Source organism: Brassica rapa, chromosome A04 (genome assembly GCF_000309985.2).
Source record: "Brassica rapa cultivar Chiifu-401-42 chromosome A04, CAAS_Brap_v3.01, whole genome shotgun sequence".
Classification (NCBI taxonomy): domain Eukaryota; kingdom Viridiplantae; phylum Streptophyta; class Magnoliopsida; order Brassicales; family Brassicaceae; genus Brassica; species Brassica rapa.
In genome coordinates, this window is record NC_024798.2 from 10,423,429 (window position 1) to 10,443,330 (window position 19,902).

Sequence of the window (19,902 nt, forward strand, 5' to 3'; positions counted from 1 at the left end):
GTGTCAGAGTCTCCAGGATCCTGACACGTCATTAAATGGGACCCCATAATTTTGCAAGCGTTTTGCTTCTCTCATACATTTTCATTTCCAAATAGAGCACAAGCTTTTTCTCAATCATCAATCTCCCTCGTCGTCAACTCCAAGAACAAATTTAGAAGCAAAAAAAAAAAAAAAATCAAAACCATTGATTCGAAATGGCATCGTGGAATTCGATTCCGCTAGAAATATCGTACGAGGTCGTAGGGTGGATCGCGTTCACGTCGTGGTCGATTAGCTTCTACCCGCAGCTGATTCTGAATTTCCGCAGGAAAAGGTAACCCCAATCTCTCTAGATTTGTTTTTTCTTTTCAGCGGAAAATTGAAATTGGGTTCTCTTTGATCGATAGTGTGGTTGGGTTGAACTTTGACTTCGTGCTGTTGAATTTGACGAAGCACTCTTCCTATATGATCTACAACGTCTGCCTTTACTTCAGCCCCATCATTCAAAAACAGTACTTTGACACTTATGGCGATCAAGAGGTGGGTACCCTTTTGCTTCAACAAAGTTTCTTCCTTTGAGAATTTTCATTAGACTGCTACATGATTTATTCTTAAAAGAGTCGTTTGTTACGTTTTGGTACCATTTCTTCAAGAAAGTTTGTTTCTTTATAGTCATTTTTGTTATATCATTTCTCGTAATTTGCAGATGATACCTGTGGCTGCTAATGATGTTGCCTTCTCAATCCATGCTGTTGTACTCACAGCTCTTACACTCTTCCAGATCTTTATCTATGAAGTTAGTAGTTTGCTTCTTTTTTTTTTTTCTTTTGGAATGTCTGCTTTGTTTCTCTCTATATCTGATGGTTTGTTTATATTTGACTTAATAATGCTCTCAGCGTGGACCTCAGAAAGTATCCAGATTTGCTACAGGTCTTGTGGTTCTTGTCTGGGGTTTTGCAGCTATCTGTTTCTTCATTGCTTTACCTTCACAGTCTTGGCTCTGGCTCATTACCATCTTCAAGTATGCTCTATTATCCCCTCCCTGCCTTTTGCCCAACTCTCTTTTAATGCTAATCTGACTCTTTCTTTATGGTTTATTGTTGTTGTATAGCTCGATTCAGGTTGCCATGACATGCGTCAAGTACATTCCACAGGTCTGAAACAACCCCTGAACCTTATACACTTCTGTAAGCAGATTCATTCATCTGTATTACTAATGTTCATGTGTTTCTTCACAGGCGAAGATGAACTTCACTAGGAAGAGCACTGTTGGGTGGAGCATTGGGAATATTCTTCTCGATTTTGGTGGAGGACTTGCTAACTATTTGCAGATGGTTATTCAATCTATTGACCAAAGTAACTATCTTTTCCTTCATCACATTCCACATCATTAAGATTTTAGTTTGATACACAAAAACTAACATCATCTTCTTTGTTGTTTATTTTAGATTCATGGGTGAATTTCTATGGCAACATTGGAAAGACTCTTCTATCACTCGTAAGATAATTTCATCCAGAGCCCTCTTCTTTTTTTTGGATTCTTCCTCTGTTCTTTGTGTTGTCTCTTGTAATAACTCTCTCAATATCTTTGTGCAGATCTCAATATTTTTCGATATCCTCTTCATGTTTCAACACTATGTGTTGTACCCTGAGAAGAAATCCCCAAAATCTCCGGAAACTGGTGAGGAATCCAATGAACCTCTCATAGATCCTTCTCATGAACATGTTTAGAATCAAAGTCACAAAACCCTTCTTAGTTCCACAGCCTTCCCTTTGTACAAAAAAAGTAAAAGAACTCTTCGGACTTGTAGTTTATCCACATGTTGTTGTCTTATTATTTCAATAATTTCAGTGTATCATGTTTTAGAAACAACGAATATGTAACACTATCTTGAGTTTCTTGTAAGAGCAAGACGAATGAGAATCTTTCTCGTCCTAGACTAATATGTACTATTATTGTATATTAATTGTGTTGGATCGCTAATTATTAAATGTTTTACTGTATATAAAAAGATATAGTTGGGGTAGTTCAAAAAAAGAGAGATAATAGTTATTAAAGAAAAACAAAAAAGATATATTTACCTCTTCTGCAAGAATAAAAAGTCTCCAATAATTGTATAGTGGAAGAAGTTATCTACACAACTCCATTAGATTAGGTCCACAAGTTACACCTTTTTGGGGTATTTTCTTTTGACTTTTGTGAGGATTCCGTGTCCCGCAAGCATATTCCTAAGTACCTCTTCTTATTATATCCTTCAAGCAACCCTTTTTATCATTTTCACATCTTTCATTCTTCTTCTTCTTTGTGTAGTAAAAGGTCTCATCAATAACCTCCTGAGATGAAGCGTGAAGGCAAGCAACACGGTATGGTTAGAACCTACAGGATCCTGCCTCCGTCGCTGAATCCAAGACCGGAAGCCAAGTTGGTCAACCCTTTGACCTGTCGTCCAACCGCCGGTTTATTTACCAAAGTGTCATCTAAGCCGACTAATCACTCCAAGTTCACCGGAAAGTGTGGCCAGGCAAGGTGTCTTGAGTGCCACATGCATCCCATCACCAAGTCCAAAGTCAAAAGTAAAGGGTCTTCCAAGGTGAGATCAAATGACGTCACCTATAAGATGCTGACTTGGCAGGTTGCTTCTGGTGGGCACAGACCCGGTTTGAAGCTTTCCGGGTTCTCGGCTACTGGACTTCTTGATCTTATGTCTGATGATTATGGTTATGATCATGATTATCAATCTGATGAAGAAGAAGAAGAAGAAGAATACATAGGAAGTGTTGTAGAGGAAATTGTGGATATACAGAGTGATGATGATGATGATGATGATGATGATGATGGGGAAAAAGGAGAGGATGTGTCTCATGATGATAGTGAAAAGGAAGAATATGGGTCTCCTGTTGCTGCTGCTGATGATGATGGAAGGATGAGTTTCTGTGATGTGGGGGTGATGATGATGATGATGGATCATGTGGAAGAATTTGATGAAGAAGGATGGTGTTTGGTTGAAGAAATGATGACTTAATTGATCTATTTGATTTATTCCCCCCAAATAATTGTATTTCCTTTTGCTTTGTAAATTGTTTTAATAACTTTGGGGGATGAATGATTATTATCTATGTAAATGTGATTTATTATTTAAATCAAAAACTATGATTTGTAATTATAATAACTTCTGTAAACTTGAAACATCTACTTACCAACTCTCAAATTATATCCTGCAATCATATCTCTATGAACAACAACACTAGCAAACATATTAAAATGAATGTAAGATTGCAAAAAAAGAAAAAAAAGTATTTCACTGAAGATGAAGATACATACAACATAACTTTCATTATAGAGATACAATACAAACTTCTTGGTATTCCAGTTGTTTAGCTACTGTACACTCAAAGATTCTCTTCTCTTTTACCATACTTGAATCCTGAGGACAGATCTTTCTAAGAGCTTTGAATCCAGCGGAGAAGAGTCTATCTTTTATCCTCAGAGATTCCTCCTCTGTGTTTTGGTTGGCCCTTCTGTTTCCCCAACCATCTCAGGGTTGAAGCAAAGACATAGAAACGGTTTGTTTGGTTTCTTGTCAGTCTTTTTCTGAAAGAACAACACAACCAGTGTCAGTCTTCACATTAAATAATAGAAATGAGAAATGTTCATTCTTCTCATGATTTGTTGAAATCTAAATTTTACCTTGGAGTTTTGACGTTGAGCCTTAGTGCTGCTGCCCATCAAAAGCCTACATCATAAAATAATTATACAATTAGGAAAAGAAAATCATCAATTCAAATGCAAATTGACTCCAGAGTAGAAAACAAATCCGGCTTACTTCAAGAAACTGAATCTTGGACGAACTGATTTTTCGTTCTTCTTGATCGAGTCCTCGCTGCAAGATTAACATCATAAAACCAATCAGATAAGAGGACAAGATCATTAGAGAAAGAACAAAAAACAATCAAAAGCTGCTTTGCTTACCTTAGTTTCTGTGTGACAACAAGCTCCATTGCTTTGTCTGGAGTTTCTGATGGAAACACCGATGACTTATTGGTTACAAATTTTCTCTCTTCTTCTTTTTCTTCAACAGAGGAGCTCTTCTTCAACAATTCTTCATCCTCTTCCCTTTCATCAAGCACTTCAACAACAGCTTGTAAATCATCTTCAGTCACCGGTTCAGCTAACGAGCTACCCACCACAACGTCTTCTTGTTCCAAAACTACAACAACACATTTTGTTTCAGGTTCTTCACTAACTAATTCAGTTTCACCGCTCTCTTCTTCCTTAGCCTCATCTTTAGTCAATGTCTCCAAAGTGTTTAGCAACACCGCAACACTTTCTGGTTGTTGTTGTTGTTGTTTTGATTCATCTAAAGAAGTTTTTGCTTTCTTGGATTCAGCGATTTTCTTGTAATGAGCGTCAAAGAAAGCTTTCTTCTGAGCAACGGATCCAGGCTGAGAATACTTCTCTGCCTCGTCGACATACTTCTTGTGCGAGAAACTCGACCATTTTCCCCATTCAAGATTCTCTGTCGTGAACCTACCAAATGAGACTGATTGGCTAAGCGCATGTTTAGTATTATCCTGCAATCCAACAAACCAAATTTGTAAACTTTCTATTGAATCAAAGTGTTTCCAATCAAATCATTAGCTAAAGCGCAAGCCCAAACTCAGTAAATTAATAGGAAGATTCATACAAAAAACATTCACAATTTTTCGTCTCATAGTCTATCCATAAAGTTAATAACTTGTGATTTAAAATCGTCCAGAAAACATTGAATTTTCCGGAAAACTTTTGCAATTAGGAGGAACTCAATCAATAATAATAGAAAGGAAAGGAACAAACCTGATGAGTTTCATTACGAGAAAGAGGAGGAGCTCCGAACGAATATGAATGAAACAGAACAGCAGATTCACCCATTCCCAATCCCCCCCACAAGATTCTCTAAAATTGTTTTCCTTCTTTTTTTTGTAAGCCAAAACGGCTAATAGAATTCGAACGTTCGGAAACAATTCTTTTCTCAGACCAAACACATGTTTTAGAAGACCATCCGAAGGAGTTTTGTTCGAATTTGGGTCCCACAAAACAGAAATAAAATTTTGAAAAACTTAAGAACCTTTGAGTTTTATATAGGGGAATTTGATTTGATAGAAAAATGCAAAACTGTGCTTAAATTATGAACCTAACAAGTTTAACCAAAACACAATTATTTCTGCTATGGTTGTTAACATGAAGTGGTTGAGAATTGAAACAAATGGGGAAAACGAAATTTTCTGGTGATGATATAATTAAAAAGTTATTTTTCTTTGGAAACTCTGTGCTTTCTAAACTGAATTCTGTGTACCTTTAAATTGGCAGATAATAGTAATGCGTTTTAAAATATCTATACTATTAAAAGGGAAAAAGTCCTAAAAAAATCTACTTATAAAAAGTTGTTAAACCATTTCATTAAAACTAATAATATTTTTGGTCTTGCCATAATATTTGACTAACAATAAATCACTTAAAATTTTTCTAACAATAATTTATTACATCATACTTTTTTGTACATGACAAAGTTATACGACATATCATATCATTTGCTACACAAAAATGATATACGACATATAGATCCATACATGTCTCATTTCACTCAATATAAATGAACTTTCATCCAGTATAAAATCGTTAATCCAGCAACTATGTAACATTAGACTACATCATTTCTATACTTTTGTCCTATATTATGAAAAAGCTCATTCATGTCTCATGTTAATATTCAATCTATACTATTAAATTTGCCAAAATCCACCAAGTAAATCATAAGTTTCACGAGTTCAACAAATATAACTCTTATAAAATGCACACAAAATATAATATGAAAGAGTAGGTTTGGGCATCGGCTCTTCTGGTCGGGTATAGATTGGTTCCTTTCGGGTTTAGGTTTTCGGATCATAAACATTTGGACATAACTAGGTATTTAAAAAATATCGGTTCGGATTCGGATCGATTCCTTTGGAGTCCGGATCCATAATTTAAATACCTATAACTTTTGGGTATGTAACGGCTCCGAATTGGTTTGAGATTTTTAGAACTCGGAAAACACTTGAAGTACCCAAAAACCCAAAAATACTAAAAACACAAAAAAAAATACACGAAAACACAAACAAATACAAGAAAAAAATATTTGAATTCCAAAAAAAAAATTACATAAATCTGACCTAAGAAATGGACGATACCTAAAAACTTTTTCTAATACCCAAAATATTTATAAAAAATTAAAATTTTATGTGAAACTCGAAACTATAATCGAAAACTTGGATATGAAACTTAAGAAACTATTCATAATACTGAAAACATATTCGAAATACCAAATATAAATCTGAAATACCCAAATATAGGCTATATAGCTAATATACACAAGCCATATACTTTGGATACCCAATTGGGTCTCGGGTAGGACCCATAATCAAACAGAGACCATTGGTTGAAGAAATAATCAAAGATGTACTTTGCCCTGAACCCGGACCCAAACCACAATTATATTTATGGGTCAGTTTTGGTTAGTTTTTTAGATCCGATAAAATGTCCAAGCTTAATAAAAAATTTATATAAAAGTGTACATACAAGATCTTATATAAACTAATTTATAAATTATATCATTTAAAATAAATGCACGTCTTCTATATAATGACTTTGTAACATAATAATGTACACCAATTTCAAAATACTAATTCAAAAACTTTGTTTACAATCCAAAAAAACCCGTGCTTTCTAAGCGCATGTCAAAATCTAGTATTTTAGTTATTTTTACTAAACATTTTTTGCTCTATCAAGTTATGCTTTATCAGTGATAGAAAGTACATTTATCAGATACAATATTTTATAAAAACTCTGGACAATTTCTCTATCAAATTTAATACCATTTTTTTTAAATGTACCTTTAAAAGATGATTTTCATAAATACTTTAAATTTGTGATAAGAAGATTAAATTAACTCTCATAAAAATCATTCTTAAATATAAAAGATTAATTTATAAAACATCTATAGAAGTTTATAAACTCAACACCACACCCCTTAAATACTAATCCTAAACAATAATCAATAAACCCTAAGCTTAAATGTTACAGTATTTTTATTTGAGTGTATTTTTGAAAAGTAGTAGCTAACTTAGGATGTTTTTAAGCAATTTCTCTTTTGAAAATTAATTTTCCTAATTTTAGGAAAGTATTTGTTGAAAATTGTGATTAGTTAATAAAATACTTTATTAAAATTCAAACCTAAAATCCTAATCTTCGCTAAAAGTTATTTTAAAAACTATTCTCAAGACTCAGTTTTTTTCTTTCAGTTCAGTTCAGTTTTTATGTTTTTGGTTTGGTTTTTGCTCTCCGGTTTAAATCTCATAATTATACGATGATTGATGATGATGCATATGTTCAGAGGTGCCTTGTGCCACGTCCAGACCTGGGCTTGAGCAGATACCTAAGAAACATTTGCATGGGGCCTACAAATTGTATACATTTTTTGGGTTTGCATTTTCTGTTTTTATTGCTAGCATATGAAAAGAAAAATCAGTTCTAAGACGTGTTTTGAGCATATAACATGATAAATGTTTAATTTTGTTTCATTCTCTTATATAAAATGGAATAGAAAGATAATTTTCAGAATTGATACTTTTATAAATTTTAAGGATATTGTAATTTTTAAATGTAAATTAGAATTTTAATAATTTAAATTTTTATAAATTTATTAGATAGGGACTATATTTTTGGTTTCGTATTGGACCCGAAATATCTCAGGACCGGCACTGGCCACGTCTTTCAGTTGATATCATTGTTGTGGTGGCGATTGATCACGCTTTTCGCAATCGGGAATTCTTTCTGCTATACTAACATTCTTTGGTGTTATTTGCAAAATTTTCTATGTATTGGTTCGTTGCGCTAAGCACTCCCTTACATTCGATGGTAAAGTCATCTCTCTCTCTCATTGATGAATGATCAATGTATATAGTATTTGATTAAATCACAACAGGCAATAGCAGTGGTGACTAAGAACGTCGGCCACGTGTCGTTTTGGATATCTGTCGTTGCTGTCATCAGCGGTATGGCTTGGGGTGCTTACTCTTGCATCTACAAATTTGATCTCTACCTCTTTGTAACAATTTTTTTTAACCATTGCTATTTTTTTAATTCATATCTTGATTTTGAATTGTTAACAACATTTTGTTTTTTTTTGTTTGTATAAGCAGTTGTCTTCAAATACTGGTGTTTACTTCGAAGTTATGCTTACTATTACAAATCTACTCCAAAGGTGAAATCAGAGTGGATTGAGCTTCTGAGTTATGGTTTGTTCACATTTCTTTTTTTAGGCCAGACATAAACTTGATTAGGTATGCAGTTACTCTACATAATGTGTCATGTCTAAATCATTCAAATATGTTCAAAGTCCTCCACATTCTCTACTCCAACTCTCAATAAACATCAGAAAGCTCAGTAATGTTTAATTTTTGAACTACTTGTAAACTCAATGGACACACAAGAGGATGAAGAAAATCGACTTAGAGACATGTCAAGATACGACTATATGACTTAGCCGAAACGACTTTCTTAAAATCCAATTTATATTATTCAAGTCGGTTTAAAATGTTTTATATCGGTTAAAACCGAATCGATGTAAATTAGTTTAAATTTGTTAATTACTCAATAATGTTTATATAAATCTTCAGAATTGTCTAATTTCTTTTGTTTTGTGTATCTAATTTTTATAATTCATGAAAATAATTTTATAATTAAATCCAAACTAAAATATTTTATAAAGTGTAAAATATATCTAAAATAAATCAATAATTCTTTAATACCTAAATTCTTTTAGGCCCCGAATAATCCATATAGTCGTTAGTCCTCTGTAAAACGAATAGTTACTGCCTAACAATTTTTTGAACATTGGTGGGGATCTAGTGAAGACACTTTTTCTTAGGGTCTGCATGCTCCCTTGATTAAAACTTTTAAGGTGTATAATAGTTTGCAATTGAGTATCTTTATGGTCCAAGAGACTGTACGATGTAAAAAACGCCACTAGTTGTATTAAAGGGCCCAATATAGACCTAATATCTTCCGTTGCTCACCCAATGAACCGTCCAGGTCGGGTCAAAAACTTGACGCAGAGTGAAAGAAGACCATGCACCATGACGCGAAACGCAGCCAAGTTTTCGAGAAAATGGATGATGTACCATTTTTTAAAGGTTTTTTAGCTTAAAGAAAAGGCCCAAAATTTTTAATTTGATTGGGGCCTTTAATTTTGATGGCCCATCCCTTGATGTACCACACCGAAATCAGCTATAAATGGTGGTTCATCTACGACAATAATAGATCAAGACGTATATTAGATGTTTTCCAACTTTAGTTTATCAAAAGGAGAAACATGATAGTGATGATATGATAACTGATTATCATAATATGAATATCTTTGTGTTTTGTATGATTATTTATACTACTACACCAAGCATCATCATAATCATCAAGTCTGCGTTTTGTTTCCCACATGGCTAGCTAAGCTTATATTACAGTATTTGTTGGGTTAAGATATTATACAGGTTTTAATACGGATTATTTTCCAAATCTACTGGTATTTGCTATTTAACACAAAATATATTTAGGAGTTATCTTTTCCATCAGCGTTGACTGCACATCCGTAACTAACGTAATTCGCTTCATAATTATAATTTATAAGCAAAGTAACGGGTTTAGATCTTTACTCACTTTTTAAAACGATTATCATTTTTTCTTATTAACCATTAGGAAAAATACGAGCTTATTATATTTAAAGATATACGCTTGTACCATTTTCCTATCAATTTTTAACAATAAATAACGAATTGTCTCCACGTCTATTATTATTATTATTATTTTTTTTTTGTAAAAGGGCTGTCCACGTCTATTTTTACAATCATTTTAAACTAAACACAACTAATAATTCTATGAACCGAGATAATCACAATTAAAGAATTTTTGTCATTATGAAGCTAATACTACCATTCATTTGCTAACTAAAAGAGGCAATAAACATTAATTTACTTGATGATAACGATAAGAAACATTATTTTACTTTCAAAAGCTTTCTAATTCTGCAAGATATTTTCACCCCTTTCTCTTTTGCTTTCCTTTTTTAAATCCAAATTATTGGCCGCTTATGGGAACGTGAAATACAGGATCAATTATAATCTTGATTAGCTGTCTTGATCAATGCATCAAAGCCGGCCAATTTTTTTAAAAAAAGAGATACACATCTCTAATTTTAGTTCCAAAATAAAAAGAAAAAAATTATTTAATAAATTTCAATATTCCCTATCTTAAATCAATAGTTTCCTCTCTCTATATAAACAAATCTCGCAAATTACTCAACAAACAGCAACAAATATTTTCTCATTCACTCAAAGTTCAAACCAAAGCAAAACACAACTCTTTTTACGAAGAAGATGATGATGAAGAAGATGTTTGTTCAGATCGCAGTGTTTTGTCTATTGGCTACGATCGCAGCCGTCTCCGGCCACGAAGGTCACGTTCACAGCCCGGCTCCGGCACCGGGACCGGCAACTAACTCAGCTGTCGTTCCAACCACCAACATGTTCACCGGATTGGCTTTTGCTGCCGTAGCGCTTGTTCTTGGTCTCAACCACTGAGTTCATCATCACTACTGCATTCAGCTTTTCTTGTTTGGTTCAGTTTCTATGAGATTATTCTCTTGACTTTCAATATTCTTTTTGTTCTATCAAAGTTTCATTTTGTTGTTTACCTTATTTGGTGAATAAAACAAAACTCCATTGGACTCCTGTTGTTTTTTACTATGATTTTGGATTTAAAATCCGATTCATAGGAAACACCACACAAATTAAATCTCAATCTAAAAATTACGATATGGTTCACTATAACTAGATTCCACATGATGTAAACCTACGCATAACTTTTGCAGAACGATCTAATGTATATATAACCAGCTTTTTCTTAGTGTGTTGCTGTATTTAGATAATTAGAATCCACTTAAAAAACTTACGTGAGACCAATGAGGATAATGAACGTACTTAATAAGTAACAAGTTGGGTATCTTATAATAGAGACGAGTCCATAAGTAAAGGTGGGGTTAAGAGAAACCCGTTCCCGTATCGTAATCGTTAAAGGTATGTAAGTAGATAAATGTCGACCTTAACAGAACAGACGTACGTAGGTTAGCACACAAATTTAGAGAGAGATGATGGTTAATTTAAATTATACTCAAATGTATTAGTAATTAGATCATGTAGTAAATAAATATAGTTTTATTAGTCATAGAGCAACTAGATCCGTTGTAGCACACCGGTTAATTTCAATCTAAATTGCTTGAAATCCGGGTTCAACTCCCGGGAGCGGAATTTTTTTTTTTAAAATAGTTCATCAAATCAATTTTAGGAAACAAAAATAAAAGAATAACACAGATCAAACTCTTCTTAACTATTTCCCTTTACATCTAAAATTAATATAACAAAGAATCAATCTGTATTTTTCAGGGAAACCAAACACGAGAGAGCGACCTGAGCTAGAGGTTTCCTACACACGCAAAGTCAGATCATCATCATTCATTCATCAAGATGAGATCACATTACCAACAAACCCAAGATAAATTAAGAAACACCTTTGTTAACTGGTAACAGAAACCACCTGTATTGAGACCAATCGTGGAAGAAACAGAAGTGTCATCTTCTTTGTCTGACTCAGGGCCTCTTCATCCTAAAGCTCCATTAAAGCAGCTTCGGTTTCTGACAAAGGAGCTGCAAAAGAAAAGCAATTAGATCCTAGACGCATAAGATTACAGAAAATATACAGAACCGTTCTATTGATGACAGTATTAATGCGTTAGTATTATTAGAGTACACTTCAGCACAATGTGAGGTCATGTAAACACCAAAGAGGATATAATGAACGTACCTAACAAGTCTTCGTAGGTATCTGATAACAGGGACGAGTCCATTAGTAATGGTGGAGAGAACACTTGGTCTTCGACGTCGTAAAACGATTGTTGTGCATCAGAAGCTACACTGTTTGATCCAGCTACTGAGAGAAACCCGTTCCCATTATCGTAATCTTTGAACGAATCCAGATCATCGAACGTGTCAGGTATATCGCTGTACTTGCTTGGCGCTAGCCTATGGGGAACATTGGATTCAAGAAAGGAAGGCTCGCTCAGAGAGGTAAGTAACCTCGACCCTCTGTGAGGTAGGCCTTTGGTTTCTGATGTAAATCGGGAAAAGCCTGTTCCTGAAAGAGGTACAAAATAATGCTCGGAGCCTTCATCGGATTGACTGTCCCGTGATGATCCTGCTGAAGATGGGATCAATAGAGCAGCCTCCCTTACAGATTTCTTCAGGTTCTGGACAAAAGAACTGTTGGTATCTGAAACCAAAATTAGAGTTGTAAGACAAAGGTCTCTGTGAAATGTACTGGCATATCACAGTTCAAGAAAGCCCTTTTTGATATACTATACAAGTTTCGTTTTAGTTGAGAAAGTCGGTATGCAACAAACCAGTCGGCAAGTTGTCTGCTCGAGTCTGTGACAGTGGTTGTTGCTCAGTAGTGTTCTTCTCAGACAAGCTTTCCATTTTGTTGACCTCAGAAGCCATTGGGTGTCGCTTTTGTCTATTTCCACCTTTACCAGAAGAAGTAGGAGTCGAGCTAAATAATTGTGGAAGCTTTAACGTAGGACTGGCTGAGACCTTCTCGAGCTGAACATTAGACATCTTCGAGGTCAGCTCAGCAACATCATTGGATACACCTTCCTGTATTACAATGGGGTGGAAAGGTACATTAGCGTTTCTATCAAATATGCATCGGAAGAGAATAAAAGTTGACTGATTAAACTGTTACCGTAATTCTCCCAATCCCCTGAGATTGTAGAAGTGAAGCTGCTTGCCCGTTACTTCTCGTAGCTGGAGGTAAGGTTGGGGGAAGATTATTAACCTTCTCAGTACATTCTAATATGGATTTCTGTATGGCTGGAGAAACTTCCTTTAATTGGTTGATGAGTACCTGCATATAGTGTGGCATCAGCTGTAAGAACGTAGTAGAGATTTAACCAGTAAAGTATGAGCTACATTCATAACACATATTTTGTAGGCATGCTCCAAGAGATCCTAAAAACAGTATGGTAATAAAAATGTAGTTACTCAATCGATCAACTTTTTATACTCTCTCAAGAGAAGCTGAATCAGAATACACACAATTATTCATGGAACTCCGGAAATCTCCAATCAAACAACATACTGCCTTTTATAAATAAAATAGAACTGCCCGGAAAGTAGACTTCTAGTTTTTTTTTTGTTGCTGAATCGGATTATAAGCTCTGTTTCCTCAACAAAAGCATTTTACTTTCTACGTTTTGCATTTGACTTCCACAGTTGGCCAAATGCAACTTCTACCTAAGGCAACAAACAAGCAACACATTTACCTGAAAGCTAGCTAAATGTTGTTGATGTTCAGTCAAAGTTGCAGCCAATGATTCAACATGCCCACTTGTACCACCATCATTTGCAGTCCGCAAAATATCTGGACCTTCCCCGTCATTTGCTTTAGCCTAACATGCAAAAGTAAAAGATAAGCAACATATCCATGGAACTAAAACCTCACAGAGAAAAAGAGTGGAGCATTAATCAATGACATAAAGCGTACAATTAGCCAGAATTGTTTGAAGTACTTAAATATCCCCCACAGAGATAAGAGAAGACATACCAGCTGAAGAGACTGTTTATGAATACGCTGCAATGCGTGTGTCCAGCGCCTTATGATTTCCGCTACATCAACTGTCTGGTTGATTCTTCCACCTCTTTCATCTACTCGAGAAAGTGTTTCATCACTTGCTTGTGAGTTGGTTTCGAAACTGTCTCCAAGAGAATGCTGATCATGCATGTTTGCGTACGACCCATCACTTAGTTCTTTGTCATCTGCAAGTGGCAGAGCTGAATCATCTGAATGGGCAGAGAGCAATTCTGCACGAGGAACTTGAGAACTCTGGTCCATCGCTGCAAGTAGGGCTGATCCTGAAATTCGGTATCTACAGATCAAAGGTAACCAGAAGTCAGTATATTAGGAAGGAGAATTCAAAACCGTATGTGTTATAAGAGGCCGGTTACCTATGCTCTCTGTGAGCTATCAAATCCTCAATGGGACCTGACGCAAGAACTTCATGCTGACCTGAAGATAGTAAAAAAAAAAAATCAAACTATGAAAGTCTCCAGCATAATTCTAATTTCCAAACACTAGTTATCTGAATTTAACACAAAGAATGAAAAGAACATCATAAAACCTTACCTTTGCGAGCCATTATAGAATCCCATAACCGAGTGGACTTTGAAACTAGATGAGAATTTTGGCTGGAGCTAGACACAAGATCATCCCACACCTCTCCTTCCTGCTTAACTTTGTTTCTTAAATCGTTAAGTTTTTCTAGTTCCTGTTGCAGGTAAGCCTGATGCCAACGAAACAAAAAAAAAATGAAATGCATCAAGAAGAGCCTGATATAATCAGAAAAAAAAAACAAATCAGTACCAACCACCAAAGAAGAACATACCTCTTCGGCACAGAGACCACGGAACTCTGCAGTCATCTCATGGGCTAAATTAGACCACATGGCCTGTCTTTGTACCGCAGTTTCCGCGTCTTTAAGGAATCTACGACGCTCAAGCACTATCCGTGCCTGTAAACATAAAAACGAGCATTTGAAGGTTATTCCGTTCATTACTACTCAAACGCGTCCACATAGAACACACAATCTTGTAGAGAAACTATATGAATACTACTACCTTGGTAACAGGAAGCAAAGTAGCTGCATGTGAGAAGGATACGTCAGTTAGAGAAGAAGGCAGAGGATTGGAAGCCACGTCAGCAGGAAAAGTCCGTCTATGAACTTCTCTTAACGCATGCAGTGAAAGCTGCCATAAGAGCTCCACAAACCTGCAATCAAAAACAGGAGGTTCCACAGTTACACATCTATTGCTGCTAAAATTAGCTTCAACCACATCAGAAGCAACCTTGGTCCACAGCAAGTGGCAAGTGATGAAACTCTCGAGTTACTCCTTGGTAACGCCCCTTGTGACTCAAGCTCGCTTATAATCCCTTGAACAACCTTCATTGCCATCATTCTAGCGTTAAGAAACTATGGATTCAGTAAGCAAATTCTCAATGATTTACCTTTCGAAAATCGCGAGATTGAGCCGAATCGAAAATTGGCCAGACCTTATCGAAATCCTGAGAGATCAACGAAACTCAAAATCAAACGAGTGATTTCAAAACCGGTTTCGAGAGAGGAATCGAACCTTTGAAGACTGAGCGGGTCCTCGGAGAGAAGAGAGGATGAAGTAGAGAAGCTGTTCTCCCAGCTTCGGGTTGGAATGGCGGAATAACCCCACCCGAGGCGTGCCGTTGGAGGATCCGAGCCCGATCACGTTCGGATCCAAACCTAAGAGTAAGCAGTTGGTGTACATTGCGCTCTCGAGCTCTAGTTCCCTCTCCTTCTCTCTGTCCATCGTCATCACCGATCTTCCTCTCTCTCTCTCTCTCTCTCTCTCTCTCTCTCTCTCTCTCTCTCTCTCTCTGCCCTTTTTCGATTTATTGAATCTCGATCGAAATGTGTTTTTTCCGGCGACGTTTTTAAATTTAAGTCCCTGAACATAACTAATTTAAGGAAACTGTCCCTACATTTTTCTAACTATCTGAATAGTGGTGAATTAGCGAGAATGACAGTAACTTTTTTAACTCAAAGTATATTTTATTTTTTCAAATTTACTTTTAAATAATAATTGTTTTCATTAATATAAAATTAACTTCTTAAATCATTTATAAATGTTAAAAAATTATTTATAGAAGTTTGTAAACTTAATCTTATTCCCAAATATATTATTTTTAAATAATAATCATTAAATATTAAATCTAAATGTTATGGTATTTTTGAAAGTTGGTATCCAATTTAGGGTATTTCAAAAAAAATCTTTTGAATATTTTGTTTCTTGAAATAATAGTGCTCAACTGCTCATACAAAATATTCAATACAAAAACCAAATTATATACTAACATAGTTTAAAGGGCAATTCTCATAAATAGACTATTTTCAAGTTTTTGTCACAAAAATAGATCACAAGGAAGAAAATGACCAAAATATTTCATTTAATAGGTAAAAGAACACTAATACCCTAGATATATAAAAAAATTAAAAAAATGTTTCAAGTTTTTAGATTATATGTTTTCAAATTCGAACTTTTTTATAAATTTTCTTTTAATTTTTTTTCAAATTTTTTTTTCAAACTTTTTTTTTCAAATTTTGTTTTTGTAATTCGAAAATACTTTTTGAAACTATTTTTAAAAATTTTATTTTCAAATTTTTAATATTTATTTTCTATTTTATAAAATTTTAAACCTCAAACTCAAATCCCTACCCTTTAACTCTAAACCCTAAGGTTTGGATTAGTTAATCCTATGGGTGTAAGTGTATATTTACCTCTTTAATGAAACATTTTGGTCATTTTGATTCTTAGAGTCTATGCGGATGATTGGTAGTTGTTGTAGGTGTTGTCAACATCCCTATTTATTTCTACAGCACCAAATTCAGAGCAATCAAACTTTAAATTTTTTTTTGAAAACATAGCTCTTTAAATAATCTACAGCTGTATAAATGCTCTGCAGAGCCAAATATCCAAAGTAATTTTTTAATCATTTCAATAAAATTCTACAGCAATAAAATCTAAAGCCACATCAAAAAGTTTACAAATTTTTTTCTAGAGTAAAAATTTTAAAGCTACAGCCATTACCAATCGGACCCTATATTTGTGATAGAAACTTTTTTATTGCTATCTTAGGGTATTAACCTAGTTTAAAAGATTTCATTAACCAAATTTAAATTTGAATCAAATTTCAATAATTTTAAAATAAAATAAAAATCATATGCGACTAAAATTAGAATTTAAATTGAAACCAAAAGCAAACTAAATCAAATTATGCATGATATATCATGTTTTACTTTGGATATTATCATCCTTATATCAAAACAAATCAATTGAAAAATTTAAAACCAAACCAAAATTCGAATTTAATATTGCTAAAGTTATTGTAGCATGGTTAGTAGACATATTTTAACATAATAGTATAAATTTGAAACGATAGAAATATGGTTTAAAAAAAAATTTCCCAAAACATATAAAAGATGTGAATCCAACATGGTTGTTAATAAAATAAAAAAGAACCATGGGGTAACATTATAACAAAATAAAATTGGGGGATATAATTTGAGTTTAAGAAACTAGAGTGCTCTTTTTCTAAAATGTTTTTGACTTTATCCCAACGACACGTCAATTAATCATAGGCATTTTCCAAATGTAGAAGCGAGGCTAATGCTAATGTGCACCTACGGCATTAGCAACAAATCACATATAAATACTGTCTTATTGTTCTGCCGTATTTGTCACTTTTCTTTAACATAAAATCTCCAACGGTTGGAATGGATAATAACAGAAAGTATTACTACATGTTAGGGTCTGACTGGTTCAAACGCAGCGGTTGCGGTTGCGGTTGCGGTTGCGGAAGTTTGCGGATGCGGGTGGTTGCGGTTTCTAGCGTTATTAAGCGTTTTGTATGACTGGCACAACATTTGAAAATTGTTGTGTTTGCGGATCATTTCTGACTGGTTTACCCACCCACCCACATATACAAAAAAAATTAATAAAGAATATTTAATAGACAAAAAAATAATTATAAAAAATTAAGATTAAAAATAATAAACTTAAAATCCAATAACAAAATAATAAATAATAATTAAAAACAATTAAATTTATGGCATGATTATTGTTTCATGCATTCTAATAATCACCAAATATTTCATCAAGCTGTGCAACATACTCGAAAAAATTTGTTCCGAGACGTGGATTTTCTGGATTCATCTTATACATATTGTAAAATTTCTTCAAATAATCCCAACGATTTTTAGCGTGCTTCCAACTCATCTCTATTCCAAATTGCTCATTAAGCTTCTTGACAATATTTTCTTTTTGGGACAGATTAAAAAAATCTGTTTCCTTCATCTTTGCTCTGTTTCTCCACAATTATACATTCAAGTAATGTAGGTGTCATCTCGTTCGTCCATGTAACTTTCTGAAAACCAAGACATAGTGAATTTATTTACTCTTTGCAATCCAATAAAGACAAAGTTAATAGTAAATAGCATACCGTCATCGAAGCAGAAGCCAAAATATCTTGTGAAGCCATAATTATCAATTCTAACATTAGATAGTATAAAAACTCATTTAGAAAACAAATAAACTTGACTGATAGAAATATAAAACAGAGCCAAAAGTTAACAATAAAAGAAGACTAGAATTACCTTCTTCTGTCGCTAAAAAGAATGTGTGCTATCAACTACAAATTGTGTATTTGTTTGACATCGATTGTGACGAGATGTATCTTTCATACTTTGTTGTGACGGCATTACAGGATCTGTCTCGATAACATTTGGAGTATCTTTCATTGGAGTTTCTAACCAGGCTGTGTCATCTTGTTCCATATGATCAAGATCATGTGAATCTTGAATCTGAACTTCTTCTTCATCACTTAACTCAACTCGTGGAATACGATGATATACACCACGTCTTGGTTGCCATGACTCCTCAACCACGACAGTTTCATCTCGAAATACCACGTCAAGAAGCGGTATAAAACGCAATGGATGTGAGCGAAATTTCGAAGCTTCAGGGTAAGCCTTAGAAATCAAAACAAATAATCACTAAAAAGAAATATATAAAACAAGAAAATTAACGCAACGTGAAAACATGGCTTTATGTGTACCTTGATTTTGTCTTTCCACCAATGCTCAGGTGCATCAATACTACCTGTTCTACTATTAAATCCAAGACCAGTTGACCCAAAAGTAATTCTACGATAGATTTCATATTGCTTTTTCAAAGTATCAAGTCTGTTTTTCACTTTGTTCCAAGTGATCGCAACTGGAAACTGTTTTTTAAATTCTTTGAGAACATTTTGCTTTCCCTGCTCACTCAAGTTTTTGCCTTTAGAATTTCCATCTTGTTTTTCCAGCGTTATCAGTTCTAACAAGAAACGAGTCATCTCATCTGACCATTGTAGTTTCTATTCAAAGACCAGGTTAACATATATCCAATTACGAAACATACAAATATATATATGAATGATATACTGGTGATTCAGAGAATTTAAACAACAAAACATATAAGAAATCATAAAACAATAAACTGGAATAAAATCATAATCCACTTACGTTGTTCTCTTGACTTCCTTCTTGGTTGGAAGCCATGATTTCAATGGATTGAAACTGTATTAGGTTAACGTGAATGAGATATTATCAAATATACACATATATAACGTTAATTAAAAATGGATTAGTTAGGATATATAAGTAGCTGTACGTGATTTTGATTAGTTAGGATATATATGAAATCTAAATCTAATTTAATATTTAATATTTTTTTCAACCGCAACCGCCCGCAACCGTAAACGCTTGCGGGAAGGAGCTTTTGATTTTGAGCGGTACAAAGTGGTTCGAAGCGGTACAGAGCGGTTCATATGATTATTTCGAAACGCTGTCAACCGCTACCAACCGCAAAAGCTGAGTTTGCGGGTGGTAGCGGAAAAACCAGTCAACACCTTAGTATATGCTATTGACCATACTCAGGGACGGTCCCGAAAGAAGTAGGGCTCTAAACAAATGAAAAAATGGGGGCCCTTCTAACATAACTAAAATTTTAAAATTCATGAGCAAGAATTTTTTTTTTAAAACAAAACAGAAAAAAAAACTAATTCTCAAACAAAAAATTAAAAAAAACTGTAAATGTGGGAAGAGAAAAGATTTATTTTATGTAAGTTTCACTAAATTCTGTTGTTCGATTTTATTATTTATACATATAAACATTTTT

General features: G+C 34.1%; 6 protein-coding genes and 1 long non-coding RNA gene across 8 annotated transcripts in view; 3 read left to right on the top strand and 4 right to left on the bottom strand.

Moving 5' to 3' along the window:
- LOC103864016 (cystinosin homolog) lies at positions 1 to 1,917 on the top strand. The gene is made up of 8 exons (XM_009141785.3): positions 1 to 313; positions 387 to 519; positions 686 to 775; positions 876 to 1,000; positions 1,091 to 1,133; positions 1,218 to 1,335; positions 1,428 to 1,477; positions 1,576 to 1,917. The coding sequence occupies exons 1-8, from the start codon at positions 195 to 197 to the stop codon at positions 1,708 to 1,710; spliced, it is 813 nt and encodes a 270-aa protein (XP_009140033.1). The 5' UTR covers positions 1 to 194; the 3' UTR covers positions 1,711 to 1,917.
- LOC117133501 overlaps positions 783 to 19,902 on the bottom strand; it is a 24,418-nt gene continuing 5,298 nt past the window's right edge. Inside the window, exons 2-3 of the long non-coding RNA XR_004457352.1 lie at positions 16,402 to 16,408; positions 783 to 1,184 (exon numbers count right to left, since the gene is read on the bottom strand). This is a non-coding gene — a long non-coding RNA (uncharacterized LOC117133501). The remainder of the gene's footprint in view (positions 1,185 to 16,401; positions 16,409 to 19,902) is intronic.
- On the top strand, positions 2,128 to 3,182 carry LOC103864017 (ribosome biogenesis protein BOP1 homolog). The gene has a single exon (XM_009141786.3). The coding sequence runs from the start codon at positions 2,319 to 2,321 to the stop codon at positions 3,000 to 3,002; it is 684 nt and encodes a 227-aa protein (XP_009140034.2). The 5' UTR covers positions 2,128 to 2,318; the 3' UTR covers positions 3,003 to 3,182.
- On the bottom strand, positions 3,235 to 5,051 carry LOC103864018 (protein WVD2-like 7). The gene is made up of 5 exons (XM_009141787.3): positions 4,814 to 5,051; positions 3,950 to 4,551; positions 3,804 to 3,860; positions 3,668 to 3,713; positions 3,235 to 3,571 (listed from the first exon to the last, which is right to left on the bottom strand). Exons 1-5 carry the CDS (start codon positions 4,886 to 4,888, stop codon positions 3,464 to 3,466), a joined length of 888 nt encoding a protein of 295 aa, XP_009140035.1. The 5' UTR covers positions 4,889 to 5,051; the 3' UTR covers positions 3,235 to 3,463.
- LOC103864019 (arabinogalactan protein 24) lies at positions 9,787 to 10,774 on the top strand. Its single transcript, XM_009141788.3, has one exon. It carries the CDS (start codon positions 10,423 to 10,425, stop codon positions 10,624 to 10,626), a length of 204 nt encoding a protein of 67 aa, XP_009140036.1. The 5' UTR covers positions 9,787 to 10,422; the 3' UTR covers positions 10,627 to 10,774.
- Positions 11,346 to 15,589, bottom strand: LOC103864020 (AUGMIN subunit 6). 2 transcript variants are annotated; one of them, XR_004457325.1, is made up of 14 exons: positions 15,286 to 15,589; positions 15,161 to 15,217; positions 15,001 to 15,095; positions 14,773 to 14,923; positions 14,541 to 14,666; positions 14,282 to 14,438; positions 14,104 to 14,164; positions 13,703 to 14,024; positions 13,422 to 13,547; positions 12,842 to 13,003; positions 12,501 to 12,753; positions 11,906 to 12,370; positions 11,639 to 11,748; positions 11,346 to 11,527 (listed from the first exon to the last, which is right to left on the bottom strand). XR_004457325.1 is itself a non-coding variant. In XM_009141789.3 (13 exons), the coding sequence occupies exons 1-13, from the start codon at positions 15,499 to 15,501 to the stop codon at positions 11,708 to 11,710; spliced, it is 2,232 nt and encodes a 743-aa protein (XP_009140037.1). In that variant the 5' UTR covers positions 15,502 to 15,538; the 3' UTR covers positions 11,400 to 11,707. The 2 variants fall into 2 exon arrangements, 1 of the variants encoding a protein (XP_009140037.1); XM_009141789.3 differs by having other exon boundaries at positions 11,400 to 11,748; positions 15,286 to 15,538.
- On the bottom strand, positions 17,748 to 19,128 carry LOC108871628. The gene is made up of 2 exons (XM_033289831.1): positions 18,892 to 19,128; positions 17,748 to 18,700 (listed from the first exon to the last, which is right to left on the bottom strand). The coding sequence occupies exons 1-2, from the start codon at positions 19,076 to 19,078 to the stop codon at positions 18,351 to 18,353; spliced, it is 537 nt and encodes a 178-aa protein (XP_033145722.1). The 5' UTR covers positions 19,079 to 19,128; the 3' UTR covers positions 17,748 to 18,350.